This window comes from Scleropages formosus, chromosome 2 (assembly GCF_900964775.1).
Source record: "Scleropages formosus chromosome 2, fSclFor1.1, whole genome shotgun sequence".
Lineage (NCBI taxonomy): Eukaryota > Metazoa > Chordata > Actinopteri > Osteoglossiformes > Osteoglossidae > Scleropages > Scleropages formosus.
In genome coordinates this window covers 15,471,332-15,494,737 of record NC_041807.1, presented here as the reverse complement: position 1 = coordinate 15,494,737, position 23,406 = coordinate 15,471,332, and the positions used below count along the sequence as shown (strand labels likewise).

The 23,406-nt window shown below is 47.9% G+C and overlaps 2 protein-coding genes across 4 annotated transcripts in view; one reads left to right on the top strand and one right to left on the bottom strand.

Annotated features, from left to right (window-relative positions):
- The window catches only part of immp2l (inner mitochondrial membrane peptidase subunit 2), a 150,566-nt gene that overhangs the window by 25,748 nt on the left and 101,412 nt on the right, over window positions 1-23,406 (bottom strand). The gene's annotated exons all lie outside the window — the stretch shown is intronic.
- LOC108931515 (leucine-rich repeat neuronal protein 3-like) lies at window positions 1,286-14,100 on the top strand. Its single transcript, XM_018747281.2, has 2 exons — window positions 1,286-1,618; window positions 10,291-14,100. The coding sequence occupies exon 2, from the start codon at window positions 10,629-10,631 to the stop codon at window positions 12,747-12,749; it is 2,121 nt and encodes a 706-aa protein (XP_018602797.1). The 5' UTR covers window positions 1,286-1,618; window positions 10,291-10,628; the 3' UTR covers window positions 12,750-14,100.

Sequence of the window (23,406 nt, the reverse complement as noted above, 5' to 3'; positions counted from 1 at the left end):
GCGGTCTCTGACTGCTCTTGGGCTCCGGATGCGTTTCTGCACCGCTCCGTGCTCTTCGAGGGAACCTCCAGCACATGACCGGTACCACAAGCTGTAGTCATGACGGCCTCATTTCACAGGCCTTATCTACAGACAGGGCGACGACAGTATAAACGTTGGTCCGTCTGTGTCTCTTTTTATGCGGCAGACGATTTCAGGAATGTAGTCCAATTCCTCTTTAACAGATCCAGGTGTGCCGGTTCACTTGTAAAGCGCTCGGTGTCAGCAGCACGAACATGGGCCTTAAAACAACAAGATCATTTCCTCTGAATTCCAACGCAACATTTATAACTAGAAATCAAGCTCATAAATTGTTCTGTCGACTCAGTCCTTGCTTACTCCATGAGGACAACAGGAGCGCAACGGAAAGCATTTACCAGTCCTTACACGTTTGTGGCAGGCGATAGAGGGCTGCCCGCCGACAGGTGTAAGTTACAGTGACGGCGCACAAACCGGATTTATAGCTTTTAATCTGATGCACATTTTTCATGGCATGTGCCGCCAGTCTAAATTAACCACATAAAACATCACGCAGACAGTAAGGATGCTGTGGAGACCCGTCCACCTGTTCATCACATTTCAGACTTGTGCACGAGACCGTCAGCATCCACGTCTCCATAACTTATGTGTTCCGGGAAACGTATGGATGACAAAGCGAGCCATCGGTGACCGCAAGGGCCCATCTGTATTCACTGCGCAACTGGCACCAATGTCTCGTATGTGAGGGCTGCCGCGTGGACGGGTCTGCTGGGCTCTATAAAAATATGATTGTCAATTATTGCCCTCCACGAAAACATAAACACAACGTTAGCCATATAGTAGTAAACAACGCAGGGAGCGTTCTCGGCAGCGCGGTGCTGCGGAGGCCGGAGCATCCGGCTCTCAGACAAGTAGCAATCAAATGAGCGTAATGACGGCTGGGAATGTTATTTTGTCATAAACAGCCTTCATAACCATTTGCAGCCTGAAAACAGGCATGCTTGTTCTAGTATAAACAGGTATTAATTCTCCTTCTATTTCGCTCTCTCTCCCTCTCTCAACCCCCACCGCCACCCCAAACGCTTTAGGAATCGAGGGATGTGACAATTTGACATGCAGCTGCTGCCATCCAATCAGACATCGACATCCTTAAGCCCACCTCCCATATCTCAGAAGCCATTAGCTCTTCTCCTGGGAGGGGGCGGGGCATCTGTTGGGTTTTTAATGAGTTCCGAGCAGACGGCCCCGTGTCAATGTGACAGCTTCTCCTGTGGGCGAAACACTGTTATCTGCTTTACAGGCGAGGAGGAGGAGGAGGAAGAGGTGGAATAAAACAGCGCTCGCAGTGTTTCCCTGCTCCTCATCACCCGCTGCTGCCTGGCTGAGACTGAGTAGTGCTTGGCAGAGCGGGTGAGAGAGAGAGAGAGAGAGAAAGATAGATAGAGAGAGAGAGAGAGAGAGAGAGAGAGAGAGAGAGAGAGAGATGCGTCTTGCGTTCTCGTTTGCATGGGCAGCCGACGCAGGAGCAGCGCACTAACCGGAGCTCTGCTGCGCGTGAAAGTGGAATAGCACATCCGCCGGGGGGACCTCGCCAGCATTGGTGAGTTTGGTTTTATCCTCTTGCTTTAGTGTGTATCTGTCTGTGTGCAGCTGGCTCGTCCCTGCTGTGCGCCACCACAGCACTGCAGCTTTTCGGCGGCTTTGCAGAGCCCGCGGGCTGCATTTCGATGAGCAACAGCCGGAGGAGAATAGCTATGCCAGGCAGAACCTTCCGGCAGCCTACCGTGCGCCACCTCCACTGTACATCTCGTTCTCCTCGTCTGTCCCGGATCCGCTTGGGCTTCCAGCTGAAGCAAACGGCGACTGTGGACGGGGGCGGTGGGGGTGCGTCACATCCTCCCCCTTGACCCACAGCACTTGGTGTATTGTAGATACCTGCGGCGCTTAACGTAACAAGGATCGGGTCAGAACTTCGTCTAAAAATCACAACCCCAAGTGCAAATATGCTGGGAAGGGGTTCTTGCCAATTGTGTTCCGATGGCCAGCTGAGGGTCTCAGGAGGACCCTGTTGGCCCCATTTGATATGTACAACGTACTGGTCCTGGGGTCCTGTGTAGTCCTGTTATGTTTGTGTGGTTGCCCCCACCAGAGCTCCATTCATGGGTCTAACCTGCCCCCGGCGGATGTCCACATGGGTCTAGAGCTAGTGTGCTTTTTTGGTCCATCCCATGTGGGATCTGTCCAAATGTTCAGAAAGTGAAGATTTCCAGCAGGAAGCGTCATGAGACACGCAGGCTCTGCACAGTTACCCTCGTTTTTACAGGACGGTTTACACAGGTACCAATTTGCATTGATTACATTAGTAAACACAAAGCTCGTGAACAAGGCTGTCGGATGATGCAGGTTCTGGTTCAGGTCTCATAGTGACTTCTGAGAGGTGTACAGGAGCAGCAGGGTCATCGTGCTTAAAGCTGCCACCTTTGGACCCAAAGGACCCAGGTTTGAATTCCACATGGGATTGAACTCTTGAACAAGGTACTTAGCCTGAATTGATATAATAAAAATATTTCCGCTGTCGAATAAATGGGCAAATTATTGTAGGTAGCTTAAGACGGTCAGTTTCGTTGGAGGAAATAAATAAACGTACACGGCAAACTGAGCTGCGAACCTGGATATAACCTTGTCTTAAGAAGTTTCAAATTCACTTTAGACGAGACGAATTCTGCAGAGCTTCCCTTCAACTTGCAAATTCTGCGAGGGGCGCGAGGGGCGACCCGAGGCGGACCGTGTCGGAGCGCACCGGGGCGGCCCTCCACCGGGTCATGGCCACTCTGCCAAATGCCCAACAGGAAGCTCCAAGGGCCGAGCGCCCGTTAATTCAGGTGACCTTTGTAAATGGTGACGATAAAACAGCGCTGACAGCGGGGCACCTCTTTTCGATTTCCTCTCCACAAAACGAATGAACACGGCCGCAAAGAAAATGAACATTGCGGTGCAATTTGCTGGCAGGACCATTTATGAAAAATTGAAAGCTAGCTACACAAGCATAAAAAAGGCCACGCAATCGAGGATGCGCTGCTTTCCCTCATGTTTTGCTGCTGTTCCTTTGTGCCTGCGGAGCTGAGGTGACACGCTGTAGCTTGTACAACAAAGGAACTCGTGGGTGTATCGTTCCGGAAACATCAGCAGGTCGGATGCAAGACGACTGCCGGGACAGGTGGCCGGATCAGCTGTGCGTGATCCCCACAATGGACTCGGGGTCCCTGCAGGGTCCTGTCACAGGACGCAGGACACATTCCTACACATGGAAAAGGCAGATAAATATTTTTCACTCATTTGCCCATTTACACCAGTAATATTTCACTCCAGCAATTTAGAGGAAGCATCCTGCTCAAGAGTGCTACACAGCAGGAGTTTGGAACTGAAACTGGGTCTGTCTGCTGAAAGGCGACAGCTCTGACCACTATGCTACCTGCTGCCCAGATAGCAATGATATTTTCAGAGAACCTCAACAGAACAGCCTTTTCTCTAAGTCACTGAATGATTTGAAGTGTTCTCAAAAGGAGCAGAATGGAGGTGGGTAACTGGTAATGTAGAGTGCTGGTCTGGGTTTAAATCCCCGCTCCCACTGTAAAACCCTCGAGCAGGGTACGTACCCAGAATTATTCCAGTAAAAATGGCCCAGCTGTATAAATGTGTAAGTAATTTTAACTATCTTAGCGCGCAAACCTCACATTGTGAGTCACCTTAGAAAAAGACATCAGGTAAATTAAATAATAATAATAATAATAATAATAATAATAATAATGACGATAATAGTGATGAACCAGAGTTTCTTCCGTAACCTGTTCACATTCGCAAGACAGCATCAAGAGTCAACAACAGTAACCGCAGTAATGTTCTCATTAAGAACAGTCAGGATCCCTATGTGGTGACCTGCCACTGCCCAGTGAGTGCAAAAAGGCAGAGCACCGGTCAGCTGTTGTTTTCATTCCCACTTGGGGGGTAAGAAACCTCCTGGTGAAGGAACTCACGATCTGGCACCACAAAGCCATATTAGGGACAGCCTGCCAAGCATTAAACAAATTTCCATCAGTCAAAGCCTGATTGTACCTGCACGCAGGAGCTTATTCCCAGAAGACCTCTGTGCTCCGAGGCGCTCGGATATCCGTCATGCAAACAGAGATGGGAATCGCTCTGCTCTGCACACCATATTTGCACCTGCAGATTAAATTCAGCAAGCCCCCACCACGGCCAACGCCGGTTCAGTGGCACCCACATTAAACCGAGCTTATTTATGTAACCGTTTGCCTGAGCGCTCCCATGGCCGAGTGAGGAGGAGGAGGATGCCGCAGCTGCGAGAGGGAGGATCGCAGCATTGGTGTGTGTGGGTGGGGGTAATGACCCCGATGCCTAAAGCTACAGGCTGTCGACAGCCCTCCTTCAATCCCCACATCATTGTCGCCCTGGTTATTTGTGAGCGGGGCGGCGTGCTCTGCCTGTGCTGGAGGTGAGGGGTTCAGGAAGTACTCAACATGGATTTTCATTAATGGTACACCACGTAAACTCCTGCCCCCCACTCCCTGCACCCCTTGCCTGCTTAATGAACTCAGCTTCACCCCAGGGAGGTGGGGGAGAGAAACCCCTTAATGATAAATCAATGCTGCAAGGCATGTGCATGTGCGTGCGTGCGTGCATGCGCTGTGGGAAACGCAGTACGAGCACATGCTAAGCCGATATTCCGGTTGGCCAGAAGTCAGAGGGCCACAGCTGGTGGGGGCAAGACCCAGGGGAGACTGCCCTCTGTTTTCTCAATCGCTTCGTCACATCCTCCCAAGTGCCATGGTTATGAACAGGGTAACACAGCAAAGACACACTCCTCATATACGCTCCACACTTCTACACCACCTGCCGCTGGAGCCACAGGCTAGAATAGAGAGGCAGTCCCCGCCACCAAACTGCATCGTCACACGTTTACAGTCTGGATGTGTATACGACTTGGAATAAACGTGACCAACGCGCCACGCGGAGTACATTTGCCTTTTCAGCTCCAGGAGGATAATGGCATTAATTTAGACAGATGGCGTCGCAGTGCGTGTGTATGATGACAAGTGGGGCCCGTCCGTCGCGTCGCTCATCAGTCGAGCGGCTCACGCATCTTTCGGTGCCTCTCACTTTCATTTCGCTGTGTCCATGCAGAAATGCTGCCGTATTTTTAATTCGGCATCACCCAAACATCGCTGAGGACCGGACAGATCCATCGTTTAATTTCTTGCGACAGCAGGAAGGAATGAAGGATGGGAGCTATAGCACAGTATGAGTAAAGGAGGAGTCCTAGCGCTCTTTGGTAACAGTCAATCTGTCAGTTAAAGGTGGGGCCCGTGGTTCTGCTTCCAGCACAGTCCAGAACTCCTGAACTCCTGTGCTCCCAGTTGAATGACAACATGGCAGATGCTTGATTCACTGCCTCCTTCCTCTAATCTTATTTGCTCTGGTTCTGATGGCATGTCTCTGTAAACACACAAGCAAATGCGCTCAAAGTCATCATCGCTCACCTTCCACAGGCAGCAACTACTTCCCTCGGCAGAGCGAGCGCTTGCCTCGTCTTATGCTGGTTACGGTCAAATTTTCATCAACCATCTCCAACACCTGTTTGACAAATTATCTGACTTATTTCGTTAGGAAAGATGACGGTTAAAATCAACAAGGTTAGTGGGAGAACAATAATACAGTTATCTTCACCTGTCTAACACTGCTGATACTAGTAGAGCAGTAAAGGAGGACATGTGCATCCCCTTTATCCTACAGCCCCTTTTCACAGTGGGCACCTTACCCGCACCTGCACCTCACAGCCACAGCAAATCCCTGCTGATCAGCTCTCCAATGGGAGCACGAAAACCATGGTAACCTGGACAAGATGTCACATATGTGTCAGGATCAGGGCTGTTTCGTTTCACATCCTGACATCACTGTGACATAAAAGCAAGACGTTTACATTTATTCCTTTAGCAGACACTTCTCTGCAGTTCAGAGTAAACAGAAAGTGCTTTTCACCAACACAAAGAAAGAAAGAAAGATGCTCACATGCGATTCTCAAAGCACAATTACTTAATAATGTTGTTTAAGCAGCATACATTACATGAGTAGCTGGATCTAGCATGGAACTGTGATCGGTTTAAGCAGATAATGTAGTACAAATTTATGTTGAAGTTATGGAAGATATCAGGAGAGATGGGGATCCGAAACTCTTTTTTGAGTACTGCGAGACATTCAGCAGTTCTTTTCCATTTTTCATTTCCAAATAAAAAAGTGTCTCAGGGTGCTCATTAGACCACATTATAAAGTGCAGCGGTGCCACACCGCTGTTGACATTCGCTCCCAGTTGTCCAGCTGTACAGCAGCACTCTTCCGCTGCCTTTAATTCTGCAGATCACACGAACGCCCGACTAAAGAGGAACGCACCCTTTGGCCTTCATCACTTTAGAGGAGGACGCATCGCAGATTGGGAAACCCAAAAAGGAATCACACCTAGAGTGTGACAGTGTAAGGGTCACTGCGCTGCTTTGACTTTTCTATGTGCTTGAACAGCCACATGCTACGCCATTACAGATCAATCATACCGACCAAAGGTCTCCAACCCTCTCCAGAAACTTAAGCGCAATGAAACCACATTAAAATGAGCCTCCTGTTTGGAAAAAGTACCAGTAACGTTCATTAACTACACAGTTAATTACAACTCAACACCCGTGTCCATCTCACGCAACTACCTGTGTAGCAAGGCTCTTGTAATTGCTCTAATTGCAGTATCTCATAGACAATAATGTAACTGTACGATGTGTAAATAATTTAACCAAAATTTCCTCCATATAATTGATCATTTTGAATTACTGGGCTTATATTGCTTGCTACATTCTAGTCTAGGGTTTCACCAGTCAAAAGGGGGGACCACTGGTAGGGTTAGGGTTAGAGCCAAATGTCACAGGCTTGATCCCTGCCTCCGGTGGTAGTACTCTTGAGCAAGGTACTTACCCTAAATTATTCCAGTGGAATTATCCAGTTTTATAAATGGGCAAATAATTGAAACTGTAACATTGTAAGTCACTTTGGAGAAATGCATCAGCTAAAGGAATAAATGTAAGTTACAAAAGAAGTTCTAAGAATTAAATTAGGTAATGCTGAGGATTCCAGTTGTGCTGCTTTACCCTAGATACAGACAACTTGCCTACACACCATAACAAAAAATCATTTAATTGCACAATTATCTCAAGCTTTTATTACTAATGTGTTACTTTGTTGCCCAGTTTATGTTTATGCAAAGCAATGTACAGTGGATATACTCACAACAGAATATACTCAAACTGCATAACACTTAAGAATGCTAATCGCTTAAGAATGATAGTCACAGAGATTGATTAGCTGTTTGTCTTATTGTTCAAATTACAGTCTTGTTCTAAACAGCTCCCACCCTTAGCGGAGAAAGGAATGCACTTTGTATTTTTTTTAATGGTTAATAAGTGCTAACAATTGTGGCAGATAGCTTAAGGCCTTCTGACAGAATGAATTTCTCGGTTATCCTCTGACGTCACACATTATCATAATCTATTGTAACTGTGCATGGTATGCAATCGCAGAGCAAGACATTTCTTACACTGTACAATACCACGTTTTGTATAAAGCACGTTACGGATTTCAGTAGTTCCTTGTATGCGTACATAATATATGTGCAAACCGCCCTGCAGGTACGTGATCACTCAGTCAGGCCCTGTTCCTTGTCAGTGAGAAGTTTAATCTATTCTCATCATACCTGGCTGGATTAAGACAAGGGAGGTTTCTCATTCTTTGTGTATGTGTGTCTACTTTACTCGCTCTCACTCACAGTTGTTAGCTGCTCGTGCAAGCCGGGATTGCGGTAGTTCGGAGCCTGCCCCTGAAGGACAGGGTGCAAGGATAGTGAAGGGTACATCATGGACAGAGCACATTTACATGTTATTTACACACAGTATGCGGAGAACATGAAGAATAGAATGGAGTAACGCAGGTCCTTTCCTGTCAACGCAAAGATTTAATGAGTTGGGTAGTGTTCGGATGGCACTCGGCCGTTAGCAGCACACGACCAACAGGAACACGGATGAAATTACCTTGCATTCGTACACCGACAGAAACGAGTGCTACAGTGTGAGCGTCGCAGTCCCGGAGGAAGGCAACGGGACAGGATACACTCATTAAAACACCTTGGGCAAATGCGCACTTCAGACTAGCGTGCAGAAACGGTTCTCTCTTGCAGCGTAAATGACCATTATTACACATTATTTTGCTGACGCCTTTGTCCGAGGAAACTTACTTGGGTTTGTAAAGTAAGATACTTGCAGTGACTGACTTATTCATACAGCAGTGTATTCTTAGCGTAAATTCAGAGTTAGTGCCGTGATCAAGTGTACTGCAGCAAGAGTAGGGATGTGAACCCTTGACCTTCAGACTGCAAAGCAACGGCTCTTCCAACTATGCTACCTGCTAGGTGCTAGAACCACTAAATGCTGCTGTCTGGGGGTTTGAAGGGGTGGGCAGACCCTTCCGCTACCCATCAACCTCCAGCGGCCCAACTGCTGTTAGCTGCTCGCCGCGGACAGACAGCCTGCCTGTCTCTCACCATGTCAGGGCCAGGCTTTGTTCCTGATGTGGGGGACGTGGTTAGCGGTGAGAACAAACAGGAAGTGGGCGCAGACAAGCGCTACCCAACAACAGGCAAATGAATAGAGAAATAAAGAAATGACACTGCTAATCCACACTAATTAGCACAACTACAATCGCTGCTGTCGCATCAAAGTTTTTTCTTTTTCACATTGCATTCTCACACATTCCCGTGTTTTATCTGTAAACCGCAACGTGATGCACAGTAGGAGTGTAAGGTCTGAGAGATCTATACTTTATTATTTCATTCTGTACTTTGCGATACACTCCTGCCAAGCCTACCTTTCTTTGACCTGCACTGAAACCAACAGTAGGTGGTTTCGTAGAGCTTATTAAAATAATATGGTTATTGTTTTTTTGTGAGAGTGTTTCTGCTGAAATGCCCATTGTTGCGCGGTGTTAGAAACAGCAAGTTCTTTGTCCACACCTCCTCGGCGCGCCCACCCCTTCTGGCTGAAACATGCACATTTCAGGCCTACACATTTTATCACCATTTTAATCACCGCGCTGAGCCATAAAAAGCGGATATATACATACATAAAAACATTCACCAAACATATCTTATCCTGACCCCTATTTAAGAGCACAACAGATGCTTGCACAGCTAATGAAGCCAAACAAAATAAACAAAAATTCATTTTTAACCATTTCTCTAGAGCCGCTTGGCCCAGCGTACCAATTAACTCAAGTTGACTGGGTGAAGATGAATCATATGCAGCTCGGAAAATTAAGTCACATTTAGAAACCAAAGCAAAATGCTAATGTATTTCTCAAAATTTCTACACATTTAAGGCATCTTTGCCTCAGACTTCGATTATAGAGCCTGCAGTGTGCATAAGTACACTAACATGGCAATGGGAGGGAACTAAATTAGATGCCCATCTGGTACTGGAAACCCACCTGTGAAAATCACCAGGGAGCTCTGCGAACATGAGGCTCATGGTTTTACTGTGAATCTCTTTGGCGGTGGTGGCAGACATGAGCAAATACACCTCATGAGCGTGGTGAGGTAACCTGTACGTGGTGCATCAAACACAAAGGAACTTACGACAAGTCCTTTCGTTCGTGATGCAAAATGTGGGATGTCATTGGTTCTGACTCAGAGCACGCAGTCGAACACAGGAGGCTAATGGTGCCTCACATCTGACACACACACAGGAGTGAGAGCTGGACGATCCCTCTGGGGCTGCGATCATCCCAAGCAATCGATGCAGGATGTGTCTGTGCTGTGAAAACCCCGACACGTCCATCAGATGCATCTTCTCTAATACAATGGGCATCCAGCGATGGCTGGTGGACGTTTCCATCCTGATGGAAAATACTGACTCAAAATTTATCGCCTGAAGCTCAAACAAGTCACATCATGACATTTTCTGAACCATCTTCCAGAAAGATTTAAACATACTTCCGTGCAGTTTGACTTTTAGGGCAGCTTTTGGTCAATCCTTCAGAGAAGAGTTCACTCAAGTGCAAAGTGACCTAAATACGTAATCCCGGGTCCAAACGAGATGTCACCACACCCGTTTATGCTCATCTCAGGTACATTTTACTGACAGCATTTTTCTTTTCCTCTCTTCCCTTTAGACAGAAATGGACAAAGATGAGAGCGACGGCGGATAACGGTGTCAGATAAAGTACACCGTCCTGGACAGAAGCGCTCTCCGACACCTCCGAGTGCACAGTCATTGGCTTTGCCCCTTAGAGGGTACGCAGAACTCGCGGCACCCCTGTGGCGCGTGACCTCCCCATTCGAGGCTGGGGACCTCCATCTATCTACCAAGGGCAACGTGGCGACCGGCGAGAGCTGCTGGGCCTTCTTGTGCCAGGAGCAAATGGACGATCATTTGTAAAGATATAACAGCATTAACTGGGTGATTTCCTCAAGGACCAGTGACTGAGTGACAGCGGAGAAAGGGGCAAACATGAAGGACTTTTCACTGGAGGTTTGTTTCCTAATGGGGTTGGCAATTGCTGCTGCCCTCAGGGCTGGCCAGGAGAAGGACGACTGTCCTGCGTTGTGCATCTGTGAGCTGAGGGCCTGGTTCTCCCCAAGTTCGGTGTATATGGAAACACTCACGGTGGACTGTAATGATCTGGGACTTGTTACTCTGCCGAAGACATTTCCCACCGGCACACAGGTTTTACTGCTGCAGACAAACAGCATCACTAAGGTTGAGAGGCCTTTGGATTATCTGGCCAATATCACAGAGATAGACATTTCTCAGAACAATGTCTCCTCAATGAGCGACATCAGCTTGGGAAACTTGCCGCAGCTTCTGTCCCTGCACACAGAGGAGAACTGGATTGGGGCCCTGCCAGAGAGCTGCCTCTCCCAGCTGACCAATCTCCAGGAGCTCTACATCAACCACAACCTGATCTCCTTCATTGCGCCCGGGGCCTTCCTGGGGCTACACAATCTGCTACGGCTCCATCTCAACTCCAACCGGCTGCAGGCCATCAGCCCCCAGTGGTTCGAGGCCATGCCGCGACTGGAGGTCCTGATGATCGGAGAGAACCCAATCATCCGAATCCAAGATATGAACTTTAAGCCGCTTATCAGTCTCCGCAGTCTGGTTCTGGCCAGAATGAATTTGTCGGAAATACCCGATAACGCTCTGGTCGGTCTCGATCGGCTGGAGAGCATCTCGTTTTATGACAACATGTTCGCCAAAGTGCCCAGCAGTGCCCTGAGGAAGATCCCGAGTTTGAAGTTTTTGGATCTTAACAAGAACCCGATTCAGAGGATACAAAGGGGGGACTTTGTGGACATGCTCCATTTGAACGAGCTCGGTATCAACAGCATGCCCGAGCTGGTCTCTATTGACAGCTTCGCCCTGAGCAACCTGCCGGAGCTGACCAAAATCGAGGCAACTAACAACCCCAAGCTTTCCTACATCCACCCCAACGCGTTCTATAAGCTGCCACGGCTGGAGACACTGATGGTGAACAGCAACGCTCTAAGCGCCCTGCACCGCATCACCGTTGAATCTCTGCCCAACCTCCGTGAGGTGAGCATGCACAGCAACCCCATCCGCTGCGACTGTGTGGTGCGCTGGATGAGCACCAACAAAACTGCCGTCCGCTTCATGGAACCCGAGTCTCTGTTCTGCGCGGAGCCGCCTGAGTATAAGGGACAGCACGTGCGACAAGTGCACCTCCGGGAAATGATGGAGATCTGCCTGCCGCTCATTTCTCCCGAGAGCCTGCCCTCCCACATCAGTACTCGGCATGGGAGCACCATCTCGCTGCACTGTCGCGCCTTTGCCGAGCCGGAACCCGACATCTACTGGATCACTCCCTCCGGCGACAGGATCTCGCCCGACACCGGCACTATCAAGTACTACATGCATCCCGAGGGCACGTTCGACATCTATGACATCACGGAACGCGAGGCGGGACTGTACACCTGTGTTGCTCATAATCTTGTTGGCGCAGACCTCAAAACAGTGTCTGTGCAGGTCAACGGATACTTCCCAGAGCCTGCGAACGAGTCTTTGAAAATCATAATTGAATCTGTGCGCCCCACCTCGGTCCTAGTGTCGTGGCAGGCTTCCCACGGCAGCCTAACGTCAACCATTAAGTGGTCAGCTACACTGGAGACCAACCTTCCCAGCGTGGCGTTCAGAGCTCGAGTCCCATCCGATGTAAAAATGTACAACCTGACGCACCTGAGCCCTTCCACCCAGTACGAGGTGTGCGTGGATGTGCCCAGCATCCACCACAAAAACCACTGGAAATGTATTAATGTAAGTACAGCAAACCTGGCACTCGAGGCAAAAAGCAAGGAGAGCTGGGACACGGCTGCAGTCACTGTATATGGTGTTCTGCTGGGTGTGGCATCGGCCGCCTGCGCGCTCATCCACGCATCTCTACGGAAGCAGTACTTCTGTAGGAGTTGGAGGAAAGCCCAATGGAACGCCAAGCCAAGTCCTGCAGCTGGACTCTACTCTCCACTCACCAGGCTGTGGGTTTCTGGGAAAGGAAGGCCTTCTGGAGTGGAGGTGAGAGCTACAGTAATAAACATGTCAAACAACGCCATATAAGAGCAATGGAGACTTCTAGAACACCGTGTTGAGAGAGTGGACAGGCTGCCTGGTCCAATGGATGGCACAAGGGGCAATGCTGAATTTGGGCATTCTTCACCTTGATGCGGACATTGTAGAAGTCCAGTGGATCAGTTCAGGGGTTGCGTGCGCATACGCACATACATGGGCGCGCGAGCGTGCGCGCACACACACGCACACACACGCACACACACGCACACACACACGCACACACACACACAAAGGGGATATGAGCAGTGGTGTTTCCAAGGAAGCACTGAGGAATCAGGGATTCCTGATACCATGGAGTGTTACATGGTTACTGGACATGTCTACTTTATAAAGCGAATAAAGGTGAGAGGAAAGTGTGGTCTGTCATTGACTGTTAAATATGTACAGAGTAGAGGAGCTCTCTTCATGGTCCCAGCAATACTTCCTGTGCCGTACAACAGACAAGGCAAGTTACGGACGCCAGCCAAAGCGTTAGCATTGTGGGGATGAAAACAAATCAACAAGTGCAGACACACAGATGTGGAACCTCTTTTGAACAAATATACCTTAAAACTGATGGCAATCTGTCTTTGTATTCAAAAGTGGTCATATATTAAATAATGAATTTGAGTTCATTAGCAAAATATCAAGCAAGTCTGGCAAAGCTACTTTATAAGTACCTTGGGAATTAAATGAAAGATATTCTGCTATTTTACATGGAAATATCCAACACACACAGCATTTAGTTTGAATCCTTCCAAAAAAATAAGAAATAAAATTACTCAACTTATGCCACGGGCAGAAGCAGAGTTTTTTAGAGACGGAACTTGCTCAGAGGGAAGCCTCATTCTGCAGTGTTAGCCTTGTTCCAGGCTTTACACACCACCAGCTGCTTCTTCCGTCTCGTACCCTTCCCTTTCCTTTCCTTTCCCACGATAATCACGCGCGCAAGGCAGAAGAACACAAGCCTGGACGGAGCACAACACCGATAAAGGCCCATCCCAGTGCAGAAGAGAAGAAGACGGAGCACGAGACTGCGTGAACACACCACGCCGCGCGGGACCATGTCTGGGACTGAACACGCTGTGATACTTCAAGTCCATGTTCCCCCAGCACAGTCATAACGTCCAACAGAGACGCAGGAGCAAATGGAGTAAATCAAACCAATGGAAATTAACACGGACAACTGATTACAAATTGCAAACCCTGTACATATCTGGTCAAAACGTGGAAATAAAGCCAATATGTGTAAATGGGTTTAAATTACAGATGTGACTCGAGTTGGTACAGTGCATAGCTTGGTAATTATTAAAATGCTTAAACTATTTTATGGATTTGGATAGGTTGAGTCTAAAAAAAGGAGTGCAAAGGCTTTTCATCTTTGATTCGGAGTATAATAAACCAGTTTTGTCTACATTTTGTACAGTTTTATGCATAAAAACCTACTGACTTGAATAAAGACGTATACTGATAAAGAAGATGATATAAATCAATCCATCGGTGAACAAAACACAGGGCAGAGGGCAGCAGTAGACGAGCGTGAGAAAGAAGCGTAAAGTGTGATGCGGTACCATGCGCCTTTGCACGCTGTTCTTCGCAAAGCCTAAATCAACCTTAAAGTGCCGTGCAGAGAACAGCGGAGCGGCGCACGGCACTTTTGTTTTTTAGATCCGACAGAATGCACTGTTAGACGAACAAGGGTTTCATCGATCGTGTAGAAGTACCGTCTGAAACACACAAAGTGGAGACGAGAACAAGCCTATTCAATTGAGCTCAATTCAATTTTGTATAGTGCCTTTCCTGAAAGGTTCTTTCACAGCATTTAACGCAGAACAATGCAAAATGACAGCGCCGTAAAGTGGAAACAGACGTGCGACGGGGGTCAAAAGTAATAACAGCAAAGATGCACAGATAAACAAGTGTGGCAAAAAAACACGAGGTAATAGAGGAGAGGAGACAAAACCCTGACGGCTGGAACAGGGTAAAAAAAAAAAAAAACTTGCCAAGTCCTAGGGGTCACTGAGCAGTTCTGCCACTAAAACCCTGTGCACTAGGGGTGCCCTTTGAGGCGGGTGGGTGTGGCTCTCTTGATCGCAGGGCCCATTCACTTTGATAGCATTATGTTTGTTTCTTCATGAATGCAACATCTCCTGCGAAACTGAAGAATGGCCGTCACAGCTGCGGTGACACGAGCATCCATCAGGCCTGGCTGCCCATACATCAGGCGAGGTTTGAGCGCCGCGGACAGGCCTTTTAACGGGTAACCATTTGTCAGAGCTGCTGGGAGCTGTAAAGTGGCTCAGGTCGCCCCCGTCACCGCTCGGCTAGACGGCGAAGCCCCCCGTTGTTAATGCAAATGATCCCGACGGCACAAAGTACTGAATGAGGCGAAGGGCCTCGTGTCTTGATTAAAGCAGGAAAACCTTCATTCATATCATTTCTCCCCATAATGTTTATGCTACAGAGGAATATTGAATTGATCCCACACAAGGGCAGTTACTTCTTAATGATATCGCTGTTTCTTCTTTAAAATTGTACACAGAGACCTAAAGTACTTTTTAAGCTAGTAGAGCGATATCATTTTTTAGGACACTCAGCAGTGGGATAATGAAAGGAAGGAAATTTTCTATTAAAATTTACGATATTAGAGAAACCACACTTTACAATTATGATTCATTCTGAACGGGTCTTTATTAGCATATTTTATGATAGGGAAGATGTTTGTACCGCCCGATAAACTCCACATAAAGGCAGAATACAGTAGAAACTACAGATATAAATGTCAAATCGCTAGACACCAGGCACCCGGCGGTTCGAACTGGGTTACGGCACCTTCGGTAACATGCCAAACACCCTTTGACATTTCACCAATGGATAGATGGGGTGAGTGAAATTACAATACACATCACTCCATCTATCCATCAATCTGCACACATTCCTTGTTCACGAAATTGCAGTGACACTGAGGTAACCTTTAACAGATGTCACACACTTTCTATTTTTAATCTTCCAATATGATAAATGCATCCATTCTGCGAAAACTCTTATCCAATCACATTTTGTGAGGGGGGGTGGAATCAATATGTTACTATGTGCAATATCTGAATTATTACCTTATTAAACAGCAAACATTTGTATTTAGGTCAGTCCGCAGGGCTGGCCGCTCACAGCCTGAGAAAAAAGAAACAATGAAATGTATTTATAATCCCTCGGCGAGATCCCACTGGGTTTTGGACGCTCTCATTTTCCCGTTAATTTGACCTCGCAGCTGCACACCACGCAAGTGCTTCCGCGTTGCTTCTACTTGGATTATTAATGCACCCAACGCTCGTGTGCCTTTCTACAAGGAAGGAAGGCAGCCCTCTCACCAGGACAGTAGTTACCCTGACAGGGCACTCTGCGGCGAGGCTCCAAATGTGCCTGCAGGCCGAATAACTGTTAATAACATGTAGACGAAACCTGATAGTTGCCTTGTCAAATCCTGTGAGGGGTCCAGAGATAGAATTCTTCACAGTGGACTTAATCTCTGTGTGGAGTTTGCATGTTCTCCCCGTGTCTGCGTGGGTTTCCTCCGGGTGCTCCGGTTTCCTCCCACAGTCCAAAGATATGCTGTTCAGGTTCACCCATAGTGTGTGAGTGACAGAGAGTGTGTTCCACTGATGTATGGATGAGTGACCCATTGTAAGTAGTGTATCTAGCAGTGTAAATCACCTTGGTGAATAAGGTGTGTGGGCTGCTAACACTACATAGAGTTAATTGGAAGTTGCTTTGGAGAAAAGCATCTGTTAAGTGAATAAATGTAAATGTAAATGATTTGGGGTTATTGTAAATCAAAAACTGGCTATGTAACAAAACAAAGCGTAATCGCTTGCTTGCATGCACGCGGAACAACAGATAGTGTAGCTGCTGCCTTCGCGCCTAAAGGTCACCAGTTCAAGTCTCACCTCCAGCTGTAGTATCCCTGAGCAAGGTACTTACCCTAAACTGCTCCAGCAAAATTACCCAGCTATATCAACGGAGCGCGGGGGTGCAGCGGGCTTGGCTGGATCCTGCTCTCTGGCGGGTCTGGATTCGAGTCCCGCTTGGGGTGCCTTGTGATGGACTGGCGTCCCGTCCTGGGTGCGTCCCCTCCCTCTCCAGCCTTATGCCTTGTGCTGCCGGGTTAGACTCCGGCTCGCCGCGACCCCGCTCGGGACAAGCGGCTTCAGCCAATGCGTGCGTGTGCTTGTATCAATAGATAAATAATTATAAGACTGTAAGTCACTTTGGAGAAAAGCATCAGCTAAATGAATAAATGTAAATATAAACGGATAGAAATGCACAGAGAGGGCAGGTAAATCCAGCTAAAGTAAACCACCTGTCCAGGGGAGGTAAAGCAGACCAGTGTTAAGAAGCAGAGGGGGATACCTGGGGCGGAGGCTTGATAAGGACCGCAGTTTCACTTAACACCCCTCGGGAGAGATACGGTTTGTACGACTGCGCAGCCACAGTTTGCAGGTATTTATCTCTTTTGCCGCGGTGTTGTTCGGTGTACCCACACTGTGCGCGCGCCGCTTATTGAATACTAACAACCCCTGCGCCTATGCTAGAAGCGTCTCCGATGGCAGCAAAACCTTCCAACGGCATCTCGGTTCAGCTCCGCTCGACCACACACCCACACACACAAGCAAACGGAGCGCCTTGCCTTCCTGACGCACGCCACCGGGATACCTTGTTTATACAGCGCACCTGCACATGAGAACGTAACGCAGAACAACGCCTCACGTTCAATTCTTTCTATTACTCGGGTTTTTACAATAACTGCAGAGGATGGATAGCCGGCAAGTCGGACGCCGCAGCTGATCCATCAATAATAAAAGCAACAATTACAAGAGCAGAAAGTGCCCCTACAGTACCGCCGTCAAATAGAAATACCCGTGTTATATGCAATCACAGTAAGTACATAACATCCACTGCAGAGCAACTCACAAAAATGAAGTATAACAAGATCCGTAGACAGGCGTTACATAATAAAGTAATTACTGCATCTGACCGACGGAGGGGCCTGTCGATCTGAAGGTTCAGCGGTGTGTCTTTTTCCTCTGTTTTACACTTCTGTCACTGGCTTCTTTTTACACTGTTGCCTGAGAAGCAGCACTAACTGCAAGGCGCTTGCCGGTGAATTATTTGCCTTTTTACAAGGCTCCCCAAAAGACGAGGCCCACCGAGCGCTCGCGGCCGCGCGACAGGGGGAGCGAGGCGGACCGGACGGCGCTGCGGCCGCTCTGGAGGCCTGTTTATTAGGGGAAACATCAGCGTCACCTGGCACGGCCAAAGGGGAGCGCCGCTCCATCCATCATCGCCCTTCCAGGGTCGACCCAATATCATCGCACCAGATGCGCTGGCTAATTAAGACCATAAAGCATGCCATGAGAAAAACACAAGCACACGCAAACACACACACACACACACTATCTTCACTATCTTCCACTGCACAGTTTTATGATCTGGTTTTGGCCACAGAGATGGATGAAGGGCTGCTGGAACACGCCACGCTACTGGAGACTAGGCTGCAGCACGGGAACAATGGGAAGGGGTTACCATGGTGAGAACTGAGATGTGTGCAAGGCACACTGCATATTTTCCTCAATTTTGGGAAAAAAAAGGAGGTATATACTTAAAATAATCAAGCTTACTTTCACTATTTGCCAACATTGGTACGTTATATAGCTACAGCAGAGTAAAAATTTATTTAAATCTGAGGAACTGCAAATATAATGAGGCCTAGGAACACGGTACACACACGGAGGGAGAACAACTACAATGTATTCTGAAAAAGACAAATCTAGCAGTGAACAGTGGTGCCTCGCAGGGCCTGAAATGTGTGCTCCAGCGTGGGTCCGGATCTGTACGTGGTGCATGGTCCACCGGTGCTTGCAATCCACAGACATGCACAGAAGAAGGCACTGGCAAACCACCTACATACCCTCTCTTACCATGGAAACCACGAAAGTAGTCGCTATGAGACAAATTCAACTCAAAAGCACTTAGTGTTACAAGGCAAAATAAGAGTAATTAGTAAATGTTGTGTGTATAAATATGAGAGAAACTGGGGAAGAAAAAAAAAAAACACATTTCAGTTTCTAAAAAAACTAATGAAAATCTATCGACAATATTTTAGTTTCATGTCTGGCGGTCAAAAATGTAGATACATTCATCAATATTCATCAGGTTGTCAGCAGCTGAAGCCTTGTACCTAAATGCTGAATCTGACTCACTGCACCTTGGCAATGTGGGTTTCAAGTGGGTGCTCTGGTTTCCTCCCACAATGTTTCAGGTGATCAGGCAACTCTAAATCACCCCTTGTTTGTATGGGTGAGTCAATGTGAGTCGCTTGACTGACCCGCAGTGCTCTAGCATCCCTTCCACAGTGTACTCTACTTAGGCTTGTGCCCTCTGCCTCTATATGACAGGCACCAGACCACCACGATTCTGAGGTGGGAAAGCAGTTACGATGCTACATGAGTAGCGGAGAAAAAAAAGAGTGCGATGTGACGTCTCCAATCCCACAATTCCCCTGTTCATCAGCAGCTCCCCGAGTGTCTGCTGCACCTTCATTGAGGACTGTTTGCCGTTCATTATCCCCGCAGCCAGTGGCTCGTCTCCCAATTGCATCCACTCAGCCCAGATAAGACGGATCTGCCAAATTAGACGGGATCGTGACGGAAGTGCGCCACGACTCTTTGTTCTTCCTTTAAATTGCGATAACTGCATTTAGCGTTAATTAGCAGTTTAAACTATTTGCATTTTTAATAAGCAAAGTCTCCAGTAGAGGCTTTGTAATGATGATACGGGGCGCTCCGCATAGCACAACATGGTACCCCAGCCACAGCCTTCCTCGCAAACAGCCAACACACAGTGTGTGAAAAACGGCATACGAAAGAATTCCTAAAATTATTTCCCCCCCTTTGGTCATTAACATTTTATGAACAGATTCTTGCTCAAAACGGACAGTGTTCGGGAGTTAATTCATGCACTCGTTATTAGCTTCACGGAAGCCTTTAATAGTAAGATGACCGCCTGGTTTCCCTTTCCTACACGGATGAGTAGCTAATAGGCTTTTTGCTGAAAAATATCATCTCCCACCAAAATCAGTTGTACTGTAATGATCATTAATAGTATGCTGGTAAAACGAACTTTCAGATCCAGCCTTTAAAGTAGAACATCTCTAGGCAGCAGGTCACCAGCGGTCACTGACTTGCAATCAAAGGACTCCGGTTTGAATCCCCTCTCTTGTTATAATACCCTTGACCAAGATACTTACTATGAACTGATACAGTAAAAATTCCCCAGATATATAAGTGGGTAAATCATTGTAAAGCAGCCTATATTACAACACTAATACTTTAAGTGTCTTTGGGGATAGGAATCAGCTAACTGAATAATTAACAACAACAACAATCATCATCATCATCATCTTCTCAGAATCGCTGGGTGGTTGAACGATGTCAAAGCACACAACGGGCACCGCCACCACAAAAACTCGACACTGAGACACTTGAGGTCTGGCTCACACACACACACAGGTTTGCGTAGGGTCATTCCTCAACAGTCGCCTCTTAATTTTCAAATGATGCATTGCTGAAGGAGTCTAAATTACACGGTTCACATCACTAATGGACTGCCGAGTGCCGAGTTCAAGGAGCAGAGCCTGCTGAGTGGGAGGGGCTTCAAGGGGCACAGGCCATCACAGGGGAGGAAGCTCAAGGAAGTAGCCGAAATATGGGAGGGGCCTCAAGGAGCATAGGCTACCATTAGGGAAGAGCCTCAAATGAGCAGCTGGATTGGGGGGAGGGCCCTCTATGATCACAGAGGGAAAAGTGGAGGGACCTCAAGAGCACATGGGGACAGGAAGGGAGGGGCCTTGGCGAGCCGAGGACAGACGCTATTCATCATATCACAGCGAGAAACTGCGACTCCAGTTTCCAGCACTGGTACTCGACACCCGCAAGCAAACAAAAACAGTCATGATGGTACGTTGACAGTTGCAGCCCAAGGTTACATGAGGACATTATTTGGAACTGACCCCTTTTTTTTTTGTGCCGAGGTTGAACAGCTTTGATTGCTGCGTGCGAACGGCATCGAGATGATGAACGAGTCCGCCGAAGTCTGCGTGCTGCTTTTTGTCACACCGATTCGCGGCGTTCTGTTTGTTCCAACTACGGCAGACTGATGGGAGCTCTCAGTACCACGTTACCGCCGAAGCCGACGCCGTGTTCGCACCGGTGCCGGTGCACGTCTCTCACTAGCCCCCTAGGCTCCGTGCCATCGTCCGCTGTTTCGGCGAAGCTCTGCGGACCGGGGCAGCCTGCGCGCCGCACTCAGCCCAGCGCCACGGCGAGGAAGCATTCCATGCGCTGTTCCAAGCCTGACATATACGAGACCATATATGAGACCGTGCGCAGACCCTCCTCCTCACTTCACAGAGCAGCTGCCTGTGTCAACAGATATCGATTGCTTCTCTGCACACTAACCACACGGTGCAGTAACACTGTGAGCGCAACCAACCGTTCCTCCTGTGAACGGGAGGAAGGTGCGACACGCGGCAGGACACAAGAGCACACGGCTGTAGTGCGGTACGCGAAGACGCTCGGCCGGACCCGGTTGCAAAAAACACATAATGGATGCCTGCGCGCTTCCTTCCTACTTGACATGAGTCAGTGGCAGCCGTCAGCGGTGATGAGGCATGTTCAATACTCATCGACAAACAAGGACGAGCTGCTGCTAAAGCGCTGCGCGGAGCCCTCGCTTTACTCATTCCGAACGTAGGAAATCACAAATGAGACAATGAATCAGAGCTGCATTCATCCTGAATGTGATGAGAAGCAGACAAAGAGGCAGGATTTCATCTTCTGCCATTTAGATTTATCATGAAAAATTCATGCGGGTTTTAAACGTGATACTATATAAACCGAATGCTGGGAAAAAAAAGCAGATTTTTTAAAGATATATCGGTACAGAATATGGAAATGACCGCAGATGGTGATTCGGTGGTGCATTTCGGAGCAGTCAGTTCTCGAGAAAATGATGGCATATACAGCTTTTTATTACGGAGAAAAGTGAAAAATGACCAACCGGATAACAAAGATGTTTATTAGCATAATTATACCCTCACTTGTACCCCAGTCCTCCATACAGAGATCTTTCAGGAAGGTAACCTTTCTTACAGTAGGAATCTATTAAAAAAACTGAATTTAACAAACTGTACCAGGGCGCACAGTCCAGCACTGCCGCGGTCAGGCCTGTAAACACTTTATTTTCCACTAATGACAACATTTGCTTTCTTCTCCATTTCTCGTTGGTAACAATTTCTCACCGCACCCTGCCTTTCGGTAATGACTCCGGGGATCCGACAAGGTCATTTACATGGATATTTCCACCGGTTATCTAGAACTCGCCGTTAATTTTCCTTTTCCGCGAGATCCGCCGTCTGCAGCCCAGGGCCATGTCATTTGCAGCGGTAACGCATGAACCTCCCTTATGTGCCTTAACGCTATATTAACAGAGCCGGCGAGAAACCGTTCCCCATTTTTATGACTAACCCCGAAACACCCTTACAGTCATTAACCCAACACAGTTTTAGTTACTGCTGCGTTTTGCATGTGCAGTAGGTTTAGCTGCAGTTTAATTGGTTTCTCAAGCATGTTCCATAACGGCAGTTTCACACCGTCTGTTTTACGACGAAAAAAGAAAATAAAGCATAAACGAAGCAACCTACGCGTGCACACTGATCGTAAAGTTTGTACTCTTCCCTCCTAGTTTGGCCAAAGACAGAGAGTGTGTAGGACTACAAGGCCGACGTTTGCACTTTGAGTCATTTTTTCCCCCCCTGCTTACTATTGGTTCCATTAATTCTTTCCTCCGTCTGACATTTCCATTTGCACAGTTCAATTGGCAAAATAAAAATGCCCCCAACCCCCCAGCCTCGTGTCTGCCGTAATCACCCCACCACCTCACCCGCTTCGCCCTGGCCTGGCAGAGAGCCTGTGATTGAGTGCACGCCATAAAACGGGCCTTGCCATGAACCGCCATGAATAACCGCTGCTCGCTTGCATCATTACCGCTCCTCTTTAGGGGTCACGCCCACAAATCACCCTAGGGCGGGTGAACCTTCTCTGCCGCCTGCTGACTACGCATACCTAACCAGATCCGCAGCGTCAATCATCAGATTAATCCGGCAGCCCGAACCGACCCTCCGGACCGCTGCAGGACGGCCTTTAATTTGGAGGCAGAGGCAGCAGCAGTAGGATGACTCTGGGAGGGAGACTTAATGAAGATGTATAACACAGAGGGAGACAGGGCAAAGAGGCACCTCAGCAGTCCCGACCAATCGCGGCTCCCCTCCTGTGTCTCAGAAGCACCTGGGAACTCGCTCCGAGCCAATCGCAGACATCCTATCAACTGTGAAATATTCCGTTGTTATGTCTAACAGTATTCGAACCAAGGCCCTCTCTATCTAAATTCCTTCAGCAGAAACCACCATCGTGGTACAGGTGTAGCAATAACTTTTGTGACTTACTTATTTGAGAATACTTCAGATGAGGAATGGGACATCTCAAATAGTTTGTTCAAAACTTAGAACTTCGAAGCTCTGTGTAGCTAGACAATATTTATCGTGTGCCAAATT